This window comes from Bicyclus anynana, chromosome 9 (assembly GCF_947172395.1).
Source record: "Bicyclus anynana chromosome 9, ilBicAnyn1.1, whole genome shotgun sequence".
Classification (NCBI taxonomy): Eukaryota; Metazoa; Arthropoda; class Insecta; order Lepidoptera; family Nymphalidae; genus Bicyclus; species Bicyclus anynana.
This window is the reverse complement of record NC_069091.1, coordinates 10,447,201-10,461,535: the sequence shown is the minus strand read 5'-3', so window position 1 is coordinate 10,461,535 and position 14,335 is coordinate 10,447,201. Positions and strand designations below refer to the sequence as shown.

The window sequence follows — 14,335 nt, the reverse complement described above, 5'->3', positions numbered from 1 at the left end:
ATTCTGGGCATGGAAACCTATTAAGATACTAATAATAGACTTGATGTCGGGGCCAGGTCCCTCTAGGAAATAATCCTAGATACGCCAATGCATGTACTTCGTTATCGGCATACGATCTGTTCGTGAAGGAATAGCCCAGTGCAGCCAAGAGAACCTGATAGTCCACAAATGATCTAGCGCGGGCTCTGAGTCATGAAACCTGGACATTGTTTTGCTCGGTTACAGAGAATTTACAGCAATTTTGGCTTAAGTACCTAATATATATATATATTAAAATAAATTAAATCCATCTTGTTCTTGTTACTAGTTCCAACAGAGTACAGTATAGTATAATACTGAATGAAACTAACTATATAGTTCCATCGTGTAATAACTATGACTAGTTCTACTGTTCCTAACCATAAACAAACATAAAACACAGAGCAGCATTGGAAGCGGGTGGAACTAAAATCTGTCTCAGACCTGTATAGGTCCTTCTTCGACGAAAGTTGCCATCTTTTATAAACAAGATATATATATACATAGATATGCCTAGTTTGACTACTTTATTATTTAAGTCGTGTACGAACGATTTTTGGATTTAGCAAAAAATGCAGGCTGATTATGAGAAGCCATAGAGTTTGGCTTATGAAAGTTAACACTGAAATCACCCGCCAAATTTAAAAAATATGGATTTTTAGGTACATAATTTATGGTTTAATTTACGAACAAATTGCAAACGGTAATAAAATTGAATGTCGTTGGAATTGATGATGATTTTAATAGAAAGTTCAACACATTTGTACCCCCCTCAGTGCTGCCTCTAGCGGATTTTTTAAACACCTTTAGAGGAAAATGGCTCATTCTTACCCTCCGTACTGCACATTTCCCAGAGACAAACTGACGACAGTGCGTACTTTGCATCATCCTTTCACCAAATCGTCACCATCAACAAAATGCAGCGTCTGCTGGACTTATTACCCGAATGGTTGGACAAATGGAGAATGGCAGTCAATGTGGGAAAGACGGCCGCCATAGCATTCAACATTCGGAGGTCAGCCTGGTACGCCCTGTGCTCCGAGTACCAGAAACACCGGCTCCAGTAGGAGTTGTTTTCCCAAAAAAAAGGCCAACTTCAAAATATAGTCTTTCTAATAAAAAAAGTAATATCAAAATCGGTCCACTCAATGGCCGCCCACAAGCGCGTGCGACTAATAACTGCATAGGTTTGTATTTACACGTATAGTGAAAGCATTGCTATGTATGGGTAAAAATATGGCGTACGTGAAGTAGCGTAGTTTATTTTATTTTCGGGATTTAGCACAAACGTTTATCTATTGTAGTACGTTCAATTGTTGGTGCTACTACCCATACAAATTAAAAAGTTGCGCAACTAATTTGAAGGGTTGACAACTTTGTTGCTCGATAGTCGGCCAACTAAAAGTTGCCAGTGAGCGGGGGCTCTTACTCGTAGTTCTTTGGTCAGCATAGATAATATATACTATATGCGTCAGTGTCACTGTCAAATGTCAATGTCAACAAGCTTAACGGTCAACAATCAACTCAATCAATCAATCTTCTAAAAACTTAAATTAAATTCTCTTTTGTGCTTTTGTAAATTTTTGTTAACTTTTTAAAAAATTATGTCACATTACAATTACAATTTAATTTTATTTGATTAATTTTAATGATCTTTGAACTTACTTAAAATTTACATACCTAATTTGTTTTAGACTTAAGTATTTATATTCAGATATAAACAAGATGCAAGAAATATTTCCAACGTTGGTATCTTGCAAACCTTTGCAAAATGATTTTAAATGTTTACAACAAATTGTTGTAAATTCGGAAAAGGTAAGAATCTGAATTACTTATTTGAAAATTAACATTTTTTTCCCTGAAATACATTACTATTAGCGTTTATCAATCGTGTTTTGATTATTTCCAGTTCACCATTGGCCGTGGGCCTCATAATAACTTGAATATTCCATATCTAGCTATATCAAGAAATCATTGTAATCTGATAAAAAATGATAATAATTGGATTTTGGAAGACCACAGCACATTCGGTCTCTACATAAATGGCGTTAAATTAGGAAAAGGCAATAGAAAACAAGTAAATCATCATGATGTAATTACACTGGACGATTCAAAGGAATTCGTCTATAAATTTTTAAATGAAGATGCACAATTGATGCCTTCATCTGTTAAACGTATAAAACTGGAACCTGAAGAAGATCACAAAGACATAATAAATGATATGAAAATGAAATTTGAAGAATCACAAAACCATGAAATGAAGCACATAGAACACAAAATTGAAAACACTAAACATATTAAAACCACAAATATGATATTAAAAGAACAATTGCAATTAGACATGAAAAGAGAAATTAAAAAACTAGAAAAGGAATGTGCAGCAAAAATAGAAAACTTGAAGGGTGAGAAAAATGAAGTGGAAAGACAAAAGGTTCTTCTGATCCAAGAGAGGGACACACAATTAGCGACTCTGAAAGAGAACATGGAGCGTAAAATAGCTGAGCTCATGGTAAATCTTGTTTTTAGTTAGTATATTGGAGAGCTGTGATAGTTCAGTGGACATGACTTCTACCTTCAATTTGGAGGGTGTAAGTTTGTAATAAAGAATTCAAATCCAGTCCTGGGCATACATATCCAACTTTTAAGTTATGTGCAGTTTAAGAAATTAAATAACATGTGTTTGAAATGGTTAAGAAAACAACTGTGTGAAGTCTGTCAATCTGCATTGAGCCAGCTCTGTGGACTATTAGCCTAACCCCTCTCATTCTGAGAGGAAACTAGTCCTCAACACTGAGCCGAATATGAGTTGTTAATGATGATGATGAAATTTTTTCTGCTACCACCACTGTTTTTAGGGCACCAGGCCCTAACACCAGTGCCATGCATAGTTGAAACTTTTTATTTTGTCTTTAAAAAAAAATTAAAAAGCAGTTACACCCAGTTGTCTTGGACTTAAATAGTAAAAAACAAACAAAAATCAAATCTCACCTCTTTACAGTATTCATTAAGATTGAAGAAAACTACAATAATGCCAAAACCTAAAAGTTCGTTTTTAGGGTTCTGTATTCAAAGGGTAAAAAGGGACCCTCTAAGACTGTTGTTAGTCCCTCCGTCAACATCTGTCAAGAGACTGTATCTCATGAACTGAGATTTATATTTCTGTTGCTGTTTATAACAACAAATACTAAAACCAATAAAATCTTTATTTGTACTAGGGCACTAAAATAGACTTTTATGGTGTGAGTGTGTTTTGAATGCAAAGCAAGCAAAGGATAGTTATTTATAAAACACATACATCATTATCTAGCCCCAAAGTAAGCATACCTATAGATAGCCTTTTTTATGGGTACTAAGATAGCAGATTTTTTACCATGTACATTTATAAATACCTATGTATAAACCCAGACACCCACTGCACTGGAAAACACCCATGTTTATCTTATCAACACACAAATATTTTCTATTTGTGGGAATCAAACTTACAGCCTTGGATGTAAAAGGCAGGGCCACTTCCCACTACACCACACGGCTCTAAAATTTCCTAAATAATTTACTTACTTTCTGCTCCATGAGTCAATTTATTTCTATACCAAATTTCATTAAATTTTGTTCAGTAATTTAGCCAACGAAAACATAACTGACAGACAGACTTATTTTCGAAATTAGTGTGAATGTCATTATACAAATTTTATTTTACAGGAACAAATAAGAAAGCACACTGAGATAGAGTCTGAACTTATTGTCGAAAACAATTTACTGAAGGAAAAAATGCTTAAGGAAAGGGAAGAGTTCCTCTCAGAGCTGAATCGAGAGAGTTCATTGAAACAGGACATGTTGAATAAGTTGGAAGCAAAAATGAAGGAGCAAGAAGAGGTTCGATTAAAAGAGAAACAAGAGTTTGAGTTAATTTTGCAAAAGGAAACAGAACAACTAAGGCTAGCCAAAGAAAAGGTATTTTTTTTTCAAATTAAATAATATGAAAGTGAAAAAAATCTTGACTATACATACTATATATTTCCAAAAGCAAGTCCTATTCAATTGTATTAGTAGGTTCTGCACTTTAATGGATACATATAAAAAAGTATTGAAAATAAAGTAAAAGTAAGTAATAGTAGAATGTTATTGAACAATTTAAGACCATTTAAAAAAAGTGTCAACCAGCCTATTGTCAAGGATAATCCTTGACAATAGGCTGGTTGGTGACAAGTCCAGGACTCTGTTCGGAGATTTCCTCTATGCCACTTAGTGGATCCAACAATAGCACAGATCCATAGGCTAAGATATGTAATTTTTAGAATTTAAACTATCGTGAGTGTTATTCATATTAATTGATTGTGAAACACGGCTAAAACTCACGTGATATTAGGTATGCCCGACTAGTTTCGAACCCATACGGGGCCCTTAGTCATGAGCTGGTTCTTGCATCGCGGCATGATCAAACTGACTGACTGAAGTTTACCGCCCGACCTAATATCACGTGAGTTTTAGCCGTGTTTCACAATCAATTAATATGTAATTTTATCCTAAAAATATTTTGATAATGCAGGAAGTCAATGAACTAGTAGAGCAAAAGAAACAAAAGGAACTAGAACTGATGGAGGAACTTAAAAATATAAAGAAAAATCTGGAAGAACAGGAAATGCAAAAACTTGAGGTTCAACAGCAATATAACAATCATTTAGATGAGATTCAGAAAACCAAGGAATCTGACAAACTAAAACTTGAACAGGTAATATATAGGTTATATTGTATGTATAAAAATGGCATTCACTTCATATATCCAAAAATGCAATGCCTACCTAGCATTATGAGACAATATTAGAGAATATATCCACCTTGCAAAATTTGTATGTGCACGCCACAAGTATGTTGTGTTTACAATACACGTATTTTCAACAAATAATTTGTTTTATAGTTGAAAGTTAACATTTTTCAAGTTTGCAATATGTAAAGTAAAGTGTGCAAAGTGTGCTTTTCAGAAACGTAATCTGAGCGGCCGGACATTACTAGCAATCATTGTTTAGTAAATTAATACATAAATGACTAATCTTAAGATGAAAGTGTTAAAAAAAAATAATAGTGTAAATTATGTTGTTGGATTTCTAGATGCATACAAAATTAAATGAAGCCCAAGAAAATGCTCAAAAAGCCATTGAAGATTTGAAGGTAAAAAAATTGTTTATATATGATTTCTATTTAACATTGTTTTGATCATTTCGAAAAATTATTCTATTTGACACATTTGTTATGTATTTCTAGAAAAAAATCGCAGATAGAGAAGTTGAACTGAAAACTCTAGCAGTTGAAAGAATAAAACAGCAAGCTGAACAATCAAGCGAGGTTATAAGCTCTTTACAGGACCAGTTGGAAAAGGTATGTTGTTTTGTATATCTTTTTTTAGTACCTTGGACTGTTGCTCCGCAATTTATAGTTGTGATATTCATAATGAACTTTCACAACAAATAAAACTTTTTTCTGTCAATACGACAAATATTTTGTTGAGCAAACAGATGCCTTTGTTTATTATTAAATGGCAAGGTCTCGCTTGGAATTTTCAAGGAAAATAACTAAATAAATCAAGTATTCTTTATTTAGAATAAACCTCAACATAGTTACACTTTTTTCCAATGATAATTTTATACTATAGATAGTTAACGAGCCTACAAAATCAATCTAAAAAGTGATCCAAATTTAGCTACACCACTGAGCGCACACATGCACAATTTTCCATTATATATTCATGTATATATAGTTTTTACACTTACTGAACACACAACTCGACATTGTGGACGATATTTAGGTATTACTTGTTTAAATAACGTTCATCGTTTAATAAGCGTCTAAATGAAATTAAGACAATTATACACATTTGGCCGCCTCAGTTTTGATGCGCTAGCGCCCTATTTCCAGTATAAAATATTATTGCTTCTTTCCTTAAAATGATTAATAGTCTTTGTTTTTACTATTTCCATTCATTTGCTGCAGGTCCGAAACCAGCTGCACAGTGTTGAGAGTGAGAATGTGAAACTTCTCCAAAACACAACAGACAAAATGGAGGGTACTTCAAAACAAACGCTAACAGAATTTGGTGAAATAATGGAGAGCGAACTGCAGTGCAGTATTTGTGCCGAGCTGTTCGTGTCGGCCATCGTTCTCAACTGCTCTCACACATTCTGCAAGTACTGCATCACCATGTGGAAGAAAAAGAAGGCGGAATGTCCTATATGCAGGTATTTTAAACTTTAATGCAGGTTTTAGAGTCACGCTGACCGGACACTGACAGCCGAAATGTATGAACTTCTATGGAGCGTTTCAGAATAACGCGTAGCTATCAGCGCGTAAAATCGTGACGAATCGCGATGTGGATACAGGCCGAGTAATCGACGAAGTACGTCTGTTAAACCATTTGTGGGATCCATCCGATCCACTGTACAAAAATAAAGACGCTAGAAACAAGTCCTGGGAGGACATGTCGGACACTATTCGAAAATGTCCTGCGACTACTCAGTGGATGAGCATGAAGTCTCTGTCGTCGTTTTTTCATGTCTTTTTAGGTAATACAAAGCAGCAATAATTAATGCACTTTTCTGTGCGTCTGTACTCCGCAGCGATCAGCACGATACTAAAACGTCTCGCGCTGACAAGCTTCGCGCTGAGCTGCCAGCGCCGACGGTCAGCGTTCTGTCATCGTGGCTTTAAAACCAGCCTAATTCTTTTCACAGTACGAGAGATACCTAATATGAAGTTTCATCTAGTCATATGTCGGGTTTGACATCAGAATGAAGTGGAAGAAACTTGATTTTATAAAATCTTGAATAGGAATTGTGCATGTGTGCGCTCAATACATGCTCAATTTTGTCTTTAATTCCATTATTTATTTATGTATAAATATAGTTTTGACACTTCCTGAACACACAACTTAACATTGTAGACCAGTGAGTGATTCCTAAAGTGGTCTATATCGACCCCTAGAGGTCTATGACAAACTGCAAGGGGTCTATGTCAGCAAAAAAAAAATTGGGGGTCCATTAAATGGAAATGGTTTCCGCCATAGTGGATACATACACTGATAGTACCTATTTTTTACTTATTATTATTTTACAATATGAAAACATAAACATTATTTTAAAAGTAACTATGAAGTAAAAAAAATATATAAATATAAAATTGTGTAAGTTGTAGGATACAGAAAATCAATATCAAATAAGTAGGGGTCTACCCAACACGGAAAAACATGGCAAGCGGTCTGAGACACCTAAAAGTTTGGGAAACTCTGTTGTAGACGATATTTAGGTATTGTTTGTTTAAATAACGTTAGTTGTAGACCACAACTAACATTGAGATGTGGAAATTTCCTCTTTTGAGCGCCGCATTTTTCATGACCCAGTAACACATCTTACAGTATATAACATCATTGTATGCTACTGCAAAATTTAGTAACAATACTTTTTTTCAATTCCAGGACACTCATTACTTCTGAATCTAAAAGTTTAGTGTTGGACTCGTTTATAGAAAAAATGGTACAAAATCTCACAGAAGAAATGAAGCAGAAAAGGAAAGACATGCTGCAAAGTAGAGAAGGTACACAAATACTTCATTTCAAACTTTGATAAACTTAAGGTTGAGTCACATTTTAGTATATCATTTATACATCATATCTATGTCAGTCAAACTTGAAACTTTTTAGTAACTAATTGATATGATAACATGGGCGTAACCAGCATTGTGTGTGGGGGGGGGGGGGGGCAGCTATACTTAAATTGAGTATCTCACCAATTTAAACTGTCCGACCAAACCAGATTTTCTGGCCGAAACCGAATTTCAGGTTCAGCCTCAGTTTCGGTTTCAGCTGGTTTTCAGCCCAAACATTAATTTATTAAGTAACCGGCTGCTCTGCTAGTCTGCTACCTGAACACCCCCCCCCCCCTGCCCGTATCTCGCTACGCCCATGTATGATACCCTAAATGTATACAAATATTGATTCAACCTTACTTATCTTTATGCATTTGTGCTCAAGGCAGCTTCATAATGTATGTTTTTGAACCATTTGTTTTAATCTTAATATATTGAAATATATCCGATAGTCGTTGCATTACACTGTATGATGCATTCAAAATGTTTAGCTGTTAGTCTTTACATTAATTTTCTTTAAAAAATAAAGGATTTTGATACAAACTTGCATGACTCTTGTATATTACTTTAGGAGTTAATTATTAAATATATTTCCTTGATTTTAAATTTGCTAGCCCTAGTTTTTTGAGCTATGCGTTGGTATGTCAGTTAGTCAGTCATACTTCTATATATTTTTAAGGTTAGGGTTCAAAATGACCTCTTTCCTAATTAGTGGATCTCTGTTCAGACTTGAGATTTTGTTTTTTTTTTTTAATTTATGTTTTGTTTAATAATTTATATAAATCTACCCAAAAAATACTTGCAACCCAACAACAAACACTATGTTTATTATTAAAATGTAATTATAATTTATAATAGTGAAAATACAATAGATTGTTTTTTGATGATTGATTCTACAATAGATTATTTTCACAACATTTAAATGCAGTTAAAATAAAATAACTAACTTTATGAAGCTGTGTTGTTCACAGAACAAGAGAGAGAAATGAAACAGCCCAGTACCAGCAACAGACGGTATGCTTACATTTCTTTCATCATTATCAACCTATATTCGGCTCACTGCTGAGCTCGAGTCTCCTCTCATGATGAGAGGGGTTAGGCCAATAGTCCACCACACTGGCCCAATGCGGATTGGCAGACTTCACACACGCAGAGAATTCAGAAAATTCTCTGGTATGCAGGTTTTATCATAATGTTTTTCCTTTACCGTTTGAGACATGTGATATTTAATTTCTTAAAATGCACACAACTGAAAAGTTGGAGGTGCATGGCCCGGACCGGATTCGAACCTACGCCCTCCGGAATTGGAGGCAGAGGTCATATCCACTGGGCTATCACGGCTCTTACATTTCTTTACCCCTATTAATGTGGAGAGTAGAGGTAAGGTATAATGGGAGGGGGAGGAAGTCGCGGGCGTCCGGTAGTAATGATTTATAACTGACAAACAAAGAAAAAGTTGAATTTATGGAAGCCAGCCAACTACCCAAACAATTGGGTACTTTTCTCACATAAAAATTCAATTTTTTGACGTCACAATATACTATATTGCACTATAGGAATAAACGTCAAACTAATTAATAACTGACAAATTTGATAAACACTAAGCCGGTTGGTTAGGGTTTAGTATTTACGTGACGTCATGAAACGATAAAACATATGCCATCATGAAAAATATTTGAAAATTGAAATTTTCATGTATTCACGTCTCGATTTAGTAGCAGAGTAGCCTAGTAGAACGATAAAGACAATTTATAAAAGTGTCAACTAGCCTATTAAAAGTTTTTCAACCGACGAAAAACAGAGATGGTTATTTTTGTAGTTAAAGGCTAACTTGTAAAGAATTAAAAAAAAACTGCTTGTCATGTGCCTTTTTCCTGTAAAGATTTTATATAAAACCGCACTATCGTACAAATGTGTTGAATTGTTTATTGATGAAGCATAGACCTGGTCCGAAATCAAGCATTTCCTATTTATATATTAAACGCAAGCTTATCAAAAACTATCATATAGAATCGTATTATAGTTATAGTTTTAAATATACAAAAAAGCTAGGAAATGAAATGTATTGCATGACTGGCTACGTATACACCTATTGTTAAACTAATAAAAAAACTGTCTGAGTTTGTTGTGGGCTGATCTCAGACAAAGGCGCTTTTGGAACTCTCGTAAATTTAATTTAAAGTTTTCGACTGATTATTATCACCATTATCTTATAATATTAATACCTAACCTTGGAGGCCGTTGGATCAGCTTCCACCTTCACACAGGAAGTAAAAGAAATTGTATAAGAATATGTAATGTTGTCATAAATTGTAATTATAATATTATAGTATGATTTTTTTTTTAAAAAAGAGCAACTGTTGAGTTTCTTGCCGGTTTCTTCTCAGCAGAATCTGTCTTCCGAACCGGTGGTAGAATCTTTACAAATAGTTAACTGACGTATCAAAAGTGCTTGTATACTGAGCCTACTTGAAATAAATGAATTTTTGAACTTTTGAACCTTTCGAAAACTAAGTTGCTTGGTAAATTAAGCCTAATTGAAATAAATGAATATTAACTATTTTACTTTTTTCGTAACAGACGAGGTAGCTCGTATGGATCAGAAGGAGACTTCGAATACCTCGAGGAGGAGGAGGAATCAGAGGGCTACGAGGAATACGAGGACTACGAGGCGTTACACCACTACGACCCCGGCGACGAGGAATAGTGAGTTTTAAACCAGAGATTAAGAGGTTAAGGGCCAGTTTCATCACTTTCTGATATGAGTAAGTGTCGGATACTTTAAAGTTTCCCAAACTTTTCTCGTAAACCAACCAGTAGTAGAGTTTTAGTCACGACAAACTGACAGACCTGACGTTTTAAAAGAGCTTGTAAACTAGGTTTAGTTGTACTTAAATAATCTAATTTTGCTTTTCTTTTTCTAATTAATAAAACTCAATAAAATGTGAAATTTTGTGAATCAGATAACTAACTATGAAAATTTGAATTGCAGCTAATCAACATTTACCACAAATTGGGGTTTAAAAAAGAAAAGAGTGAGAATTGAATAATTTATTAATTAAAAAAAAATAAAGTTTGCCAATCAAAACAGTGATTCTAGCGAACTTTAATTTTTCATATCTACTTACAGAACAAGGAAGCATAATTCACAATTATTTTATTTAGAAAATTCGGTATTAAACCAGATAAATTTTCGTGGAACCCGCTTACAAATCGTGAACCCCCATTTTTATGTCACGTCACCGTAGACCAATTTGGGAATCAATGGTCTAAAAAGTTTTGTCACTTTGTGGCAAATGGCAAAGACAAAATAATGTGTGAATAAGCTATCAGACAAATTATCTGAAGGTGGTGATGCTCTCCCTCGTTGTTATAGATGTTCCATTTTATGAAGGCTTAGCTTTGTTTGATTTAGTAAAACCCACAGCGCCTCAGTATGAAAACTAATAAGCGTACACGGTACAAGCAACAAAGCAGAAATATGTTATCGCCGTTTAGTGTTGGAAATAGTAGTCTGTGACGGATATGACGTCGCACGATCTCGTGTTGGGTGTTGGCTTCAGTGTGCTCGTGGCGTTCGAACCGTCCACATCTATTGTTGTGTAATTCTTTATGGGTTACTTGGAATAGGCGGGGAGAGTGACTTGAGTGGAAAAGGGGAGTGTTTGATATCAGTAAAAGGCGCCTTTAACCCTACACACATCGTTCACAAGTACGTGACTCCACTCAAGGTCATTCTTTGCCATTCTAGGGTCTTATTTTGGTTACAGTTTGATTTGTTAATTAAGTTGTCCTGACAAGTGTTGTGAATCATAACCTTTGTTCAACATTATTTTTGTTATATTAGTAATCACTTTTAAGACTATTATAAATATATTATGAAAACATATAGAAAAAAAAGTATCTGGTTAGTAACAACTTTTGTTACTCTACCCTCCTCCCAACTAGTATAAATAACGAGGTTATTAAAAGTTGTTACTAACCAGCTGTTTTGTTTTACTGTTGCTCGATTAACAGCCACATTGCGTGGTACATTATCTTGTTCCTACGCTCTGTAATTTACATTTCCTGGTAACTCAGCTACATCAAGAATTTTCGAAAATAAAAAAGTTGATCGTCTCATCGAAATGAAAGCTACTCACGAATTAGGCGCTGCGGTGGAACAAAAATTCATACATAGACTGCCAAAATCATTACCCTTCCTTTTGGCTGCGCCGTAGGCGGGTAAAAATTAGCTTGTTAGTAATCAAGTGTACAAAATGTTCTAGGGATCCCTGACTATGAGCCAAACCTTCCTGAGATGGAATAACTATACATTTATTTGTTTGTACCTTGCAGGATTTCAATAATTTTTAAATTCATTACTCGTAAAATTTAAATTTGTGCATCGGCTTACTACATGTCGTGGATGGATGTACTCTGACAAGATGCGACTACCAAATTGAACAAAATGTTGTAAATTAAAAAGTTAAACTATTTTAACAAACCGTGAACATATTTCAAATGTCATATCGTCACACTACATTGACGCTAAATCAGGTATTTAAATTACCTACTGTGGTAGAAATTCTCCCAACTTATTGTTATTAAAGTATATAAGTTTGGTAGTTTTGGAGAATTGCGTTAATATTTGATGTAGCTGAAGATATTTAGACATTTTTTACGAGTCTAGGCTAGAATTAACCTTATTCTCAAAATTTCAGCTGGGATGACTTTGGAAGTAACACCGATTCCGACAGTGGACCTGACTTCGATTTCGGTATACTCGAACCGAACTCGGGCCAATCCGATAATGCTACAGGTAAGTGTTATTTATACTGAAAAGTTTCACTCGCGTAGTCAATGTAATCCATTTACACATTATATATATATATGTGTGTGTGTGTGTGTAAATTAATTGCTGTTCGTTAGTCTCGCTAAAACTAGAGAACGGCTGAACGGATTTATCTTAACTTGGTCTTAAAATGTTCGTGTCTATGTTCTGCCCCAAGGTTCAAATTTACCTTTAGGTAGATATACCAAATTTCATCCACATCAGTTCAATGGAAAAGGAGATACTTTCGCATCGCGTTTGTAATCATCATCATCATGATTATCAGCCGATGGACGTCCACAGATAGACATATTAGGCCTTTTGTATATTTCCAAACATACCACGGATTCAAACCGCCAGCATCCAACAACTTCTGCAACCCGTATGATGTCCTCGATCCACCAAGTGGGGGGTCGACTATCACTGCGACCCGATGCGGTTCGCCATTCCAGCACCTTGGGACACCATCGCTGCGACCCGATGCGGTTCGCCATTCGGCTCTTCGAGCTTTGTGCCTTGCCCTTTACTTCAACTGCACGCCAACCTCGCGACTCACTGAGCTATGTCGGTGACTTTGGTTCTTCTGCGGTTAGGTATCTTTATTTCAGAGTCTGTAGCCATGTGGCACTTAGATTCTCTTTCTACGATCGCAAACGCTTCAAAAATTAAAAAAAGTATGGCAATTACATTTGCTATCGGCAGGTCACGTGATCCAAGTTACCCATCGGATCTGTCATTTCCATATTTATTTTTAGTTTTCGAAGAGTTAGCGTTTGTAGAAAGATAACCTACATGCCACATAGCTACATGTCCTAATTCGATCACGTAGAGAAACTCCAAGCATTGCTCGCATAGACTCTGAGCTATATTATTAAACCTATAGAGACCAAATCCCTGTAATAATACATTATATGGTTTTCAGGAGCTGGTGCCGGAGGAAGTGATAATAGTGGGTCAAGACATCGAGGTCGGGTACCAGGTCGGCCCGGCGCCTACTACGGCGGCTACGGGCGATGCTTCACCTGCGGCGCTCGCGGCCACTGGGCTCCCGGGTGCCCATTACGCGGCGACTAGTGTTCACAATACAAATCAATTCTATTAAACAAATTAATTAATTTTTAAAGTGTAACTTTTTATTTGTCACTTGCGTGTAATTAAACTTATGTATTTGAGCATAAATTTCATCTTCCTTACCAGGATAAAATGAGACCTTAATATTAAGAGTCGACTGTCTGTCGTCCGTCTCGTACCAGGCTGTAACTGTAAATAGACGGTTGAAATTTTCACAGATGATGTCCTTAACAAATACTAAAAACAGAATGAAAAAATATTCAAGGGAGCTCGCATACAACAAACGGTATATGTTATAGTCAGGGATCTCGAGAATATTTTGTTCACCTGATTACTAATAAGCTAATTTTTCGTGAGTAACTTCATCTCGATGGGACGATCAACTTTTTTATTTACGAACATTCTTGATTCTGGTAGCTAACTGAGTTGAGAGGAGGGTAGAGTAACAAAAGTTGTTACTAACCAGATGTCTTTTTACTGTCGATTAATTAATAGTTATACAACTTAATAACCACAATGTCCTACAAATTGCGTGGTGCATTATCTAGTTCCGACGCTCTGAAATTTCCATTTTCTGGTAACTCAGCTAACCGTGATAGCCCAGTGAATATGACCTCTGCCTCCGATTCCGGAGGGTGTGAGTTCGAATCCGGAAGAAATTAAATATCACGTGTCTCAATCGGTGAAGGAAAACATCGTGAGGAAACCTGCATACCAGAGAATTATCTTAATTCTCTGCGTGTGTGAAGTCTGCCAATCCGCATTGGGCCAGCGTGGTGGACTATTGGCCTAACCCCTCTC

The 14,335-nt window shown here is 35.5% G+C and overlaps 1 protein-coding gene across 2 annotated transcripts; it reads left to right on the top strand.

Moving 5' to 3' along the window:
* The first annotated feature begins 1,544 nt into the window (after positions 1-1,544).
* LOC112055822 (E3 ubiquitin-protein ligase RNF8) lies at positions 1,545-13,586 on the top strand. Of its 2 annotated transcripts, XM_024096067.2 has the most exons (12): positions 1,545-1,833; positions 1,928-2,527; positions 3,718-3,969; positions 4,565-4,747; positions 5,125-5,184; positions 5,278-5,391; positions 6,004-6,248; positions 7,481-7,599; positions 8,622-8,664; positions 10,231-10,356; positions 12,354-12,451; positions 13,386-13,586. In XM_024096067.2, exons 1-12 carry the CDS (start codon positions 1,744-1,746, stop codon positions 13,535-13,537), a joined length of 2,082 nt encoding a protein of 693 aa, XP_023951835.1. In that variant the 5' UTR covers positions 1,545-1,743; the 3' UTR covers positions 13,538-13,586. The 2 variants fall into 2 exon arrangements, with proteins under 2 accessions (XP_023951835.1, XP_023951836.1); XM_024096068.2 differs by lacking the exon at positions 8,622-8,664.
* The last annotated feature ends 749 nt before the right edge of the window (positions 13,587-14,335 follow it).

What these genes read in the sequence shown, in the direction of transcription:
- LOC112055822 (XM_024096067.2), top strand. Translation starts at nt 1,744, where the DNA reads ATGCAAGAAATATTTCCAACGTTGGTATCTTGCAAACCTTTGCAAAAT. An exon ending in TAAGGCTAGCCAAAGAAAAG is followed by an intron (nt 3,970 to 4,564) that starts GTATTTTTTTTT and finishes TTGATAATGCAG; the next exon opens with GAAGTCAATGAACTAGTAGA. An exon ending in CCAATCCGATAATGCTACAG is followed by an intron (nt 12,452 to 13,385) that starts GTAAGTGTTATT and finishes TATGGTTTTCAG; the next exon opens with GAGCTGGTGCCGGAGGAAGT.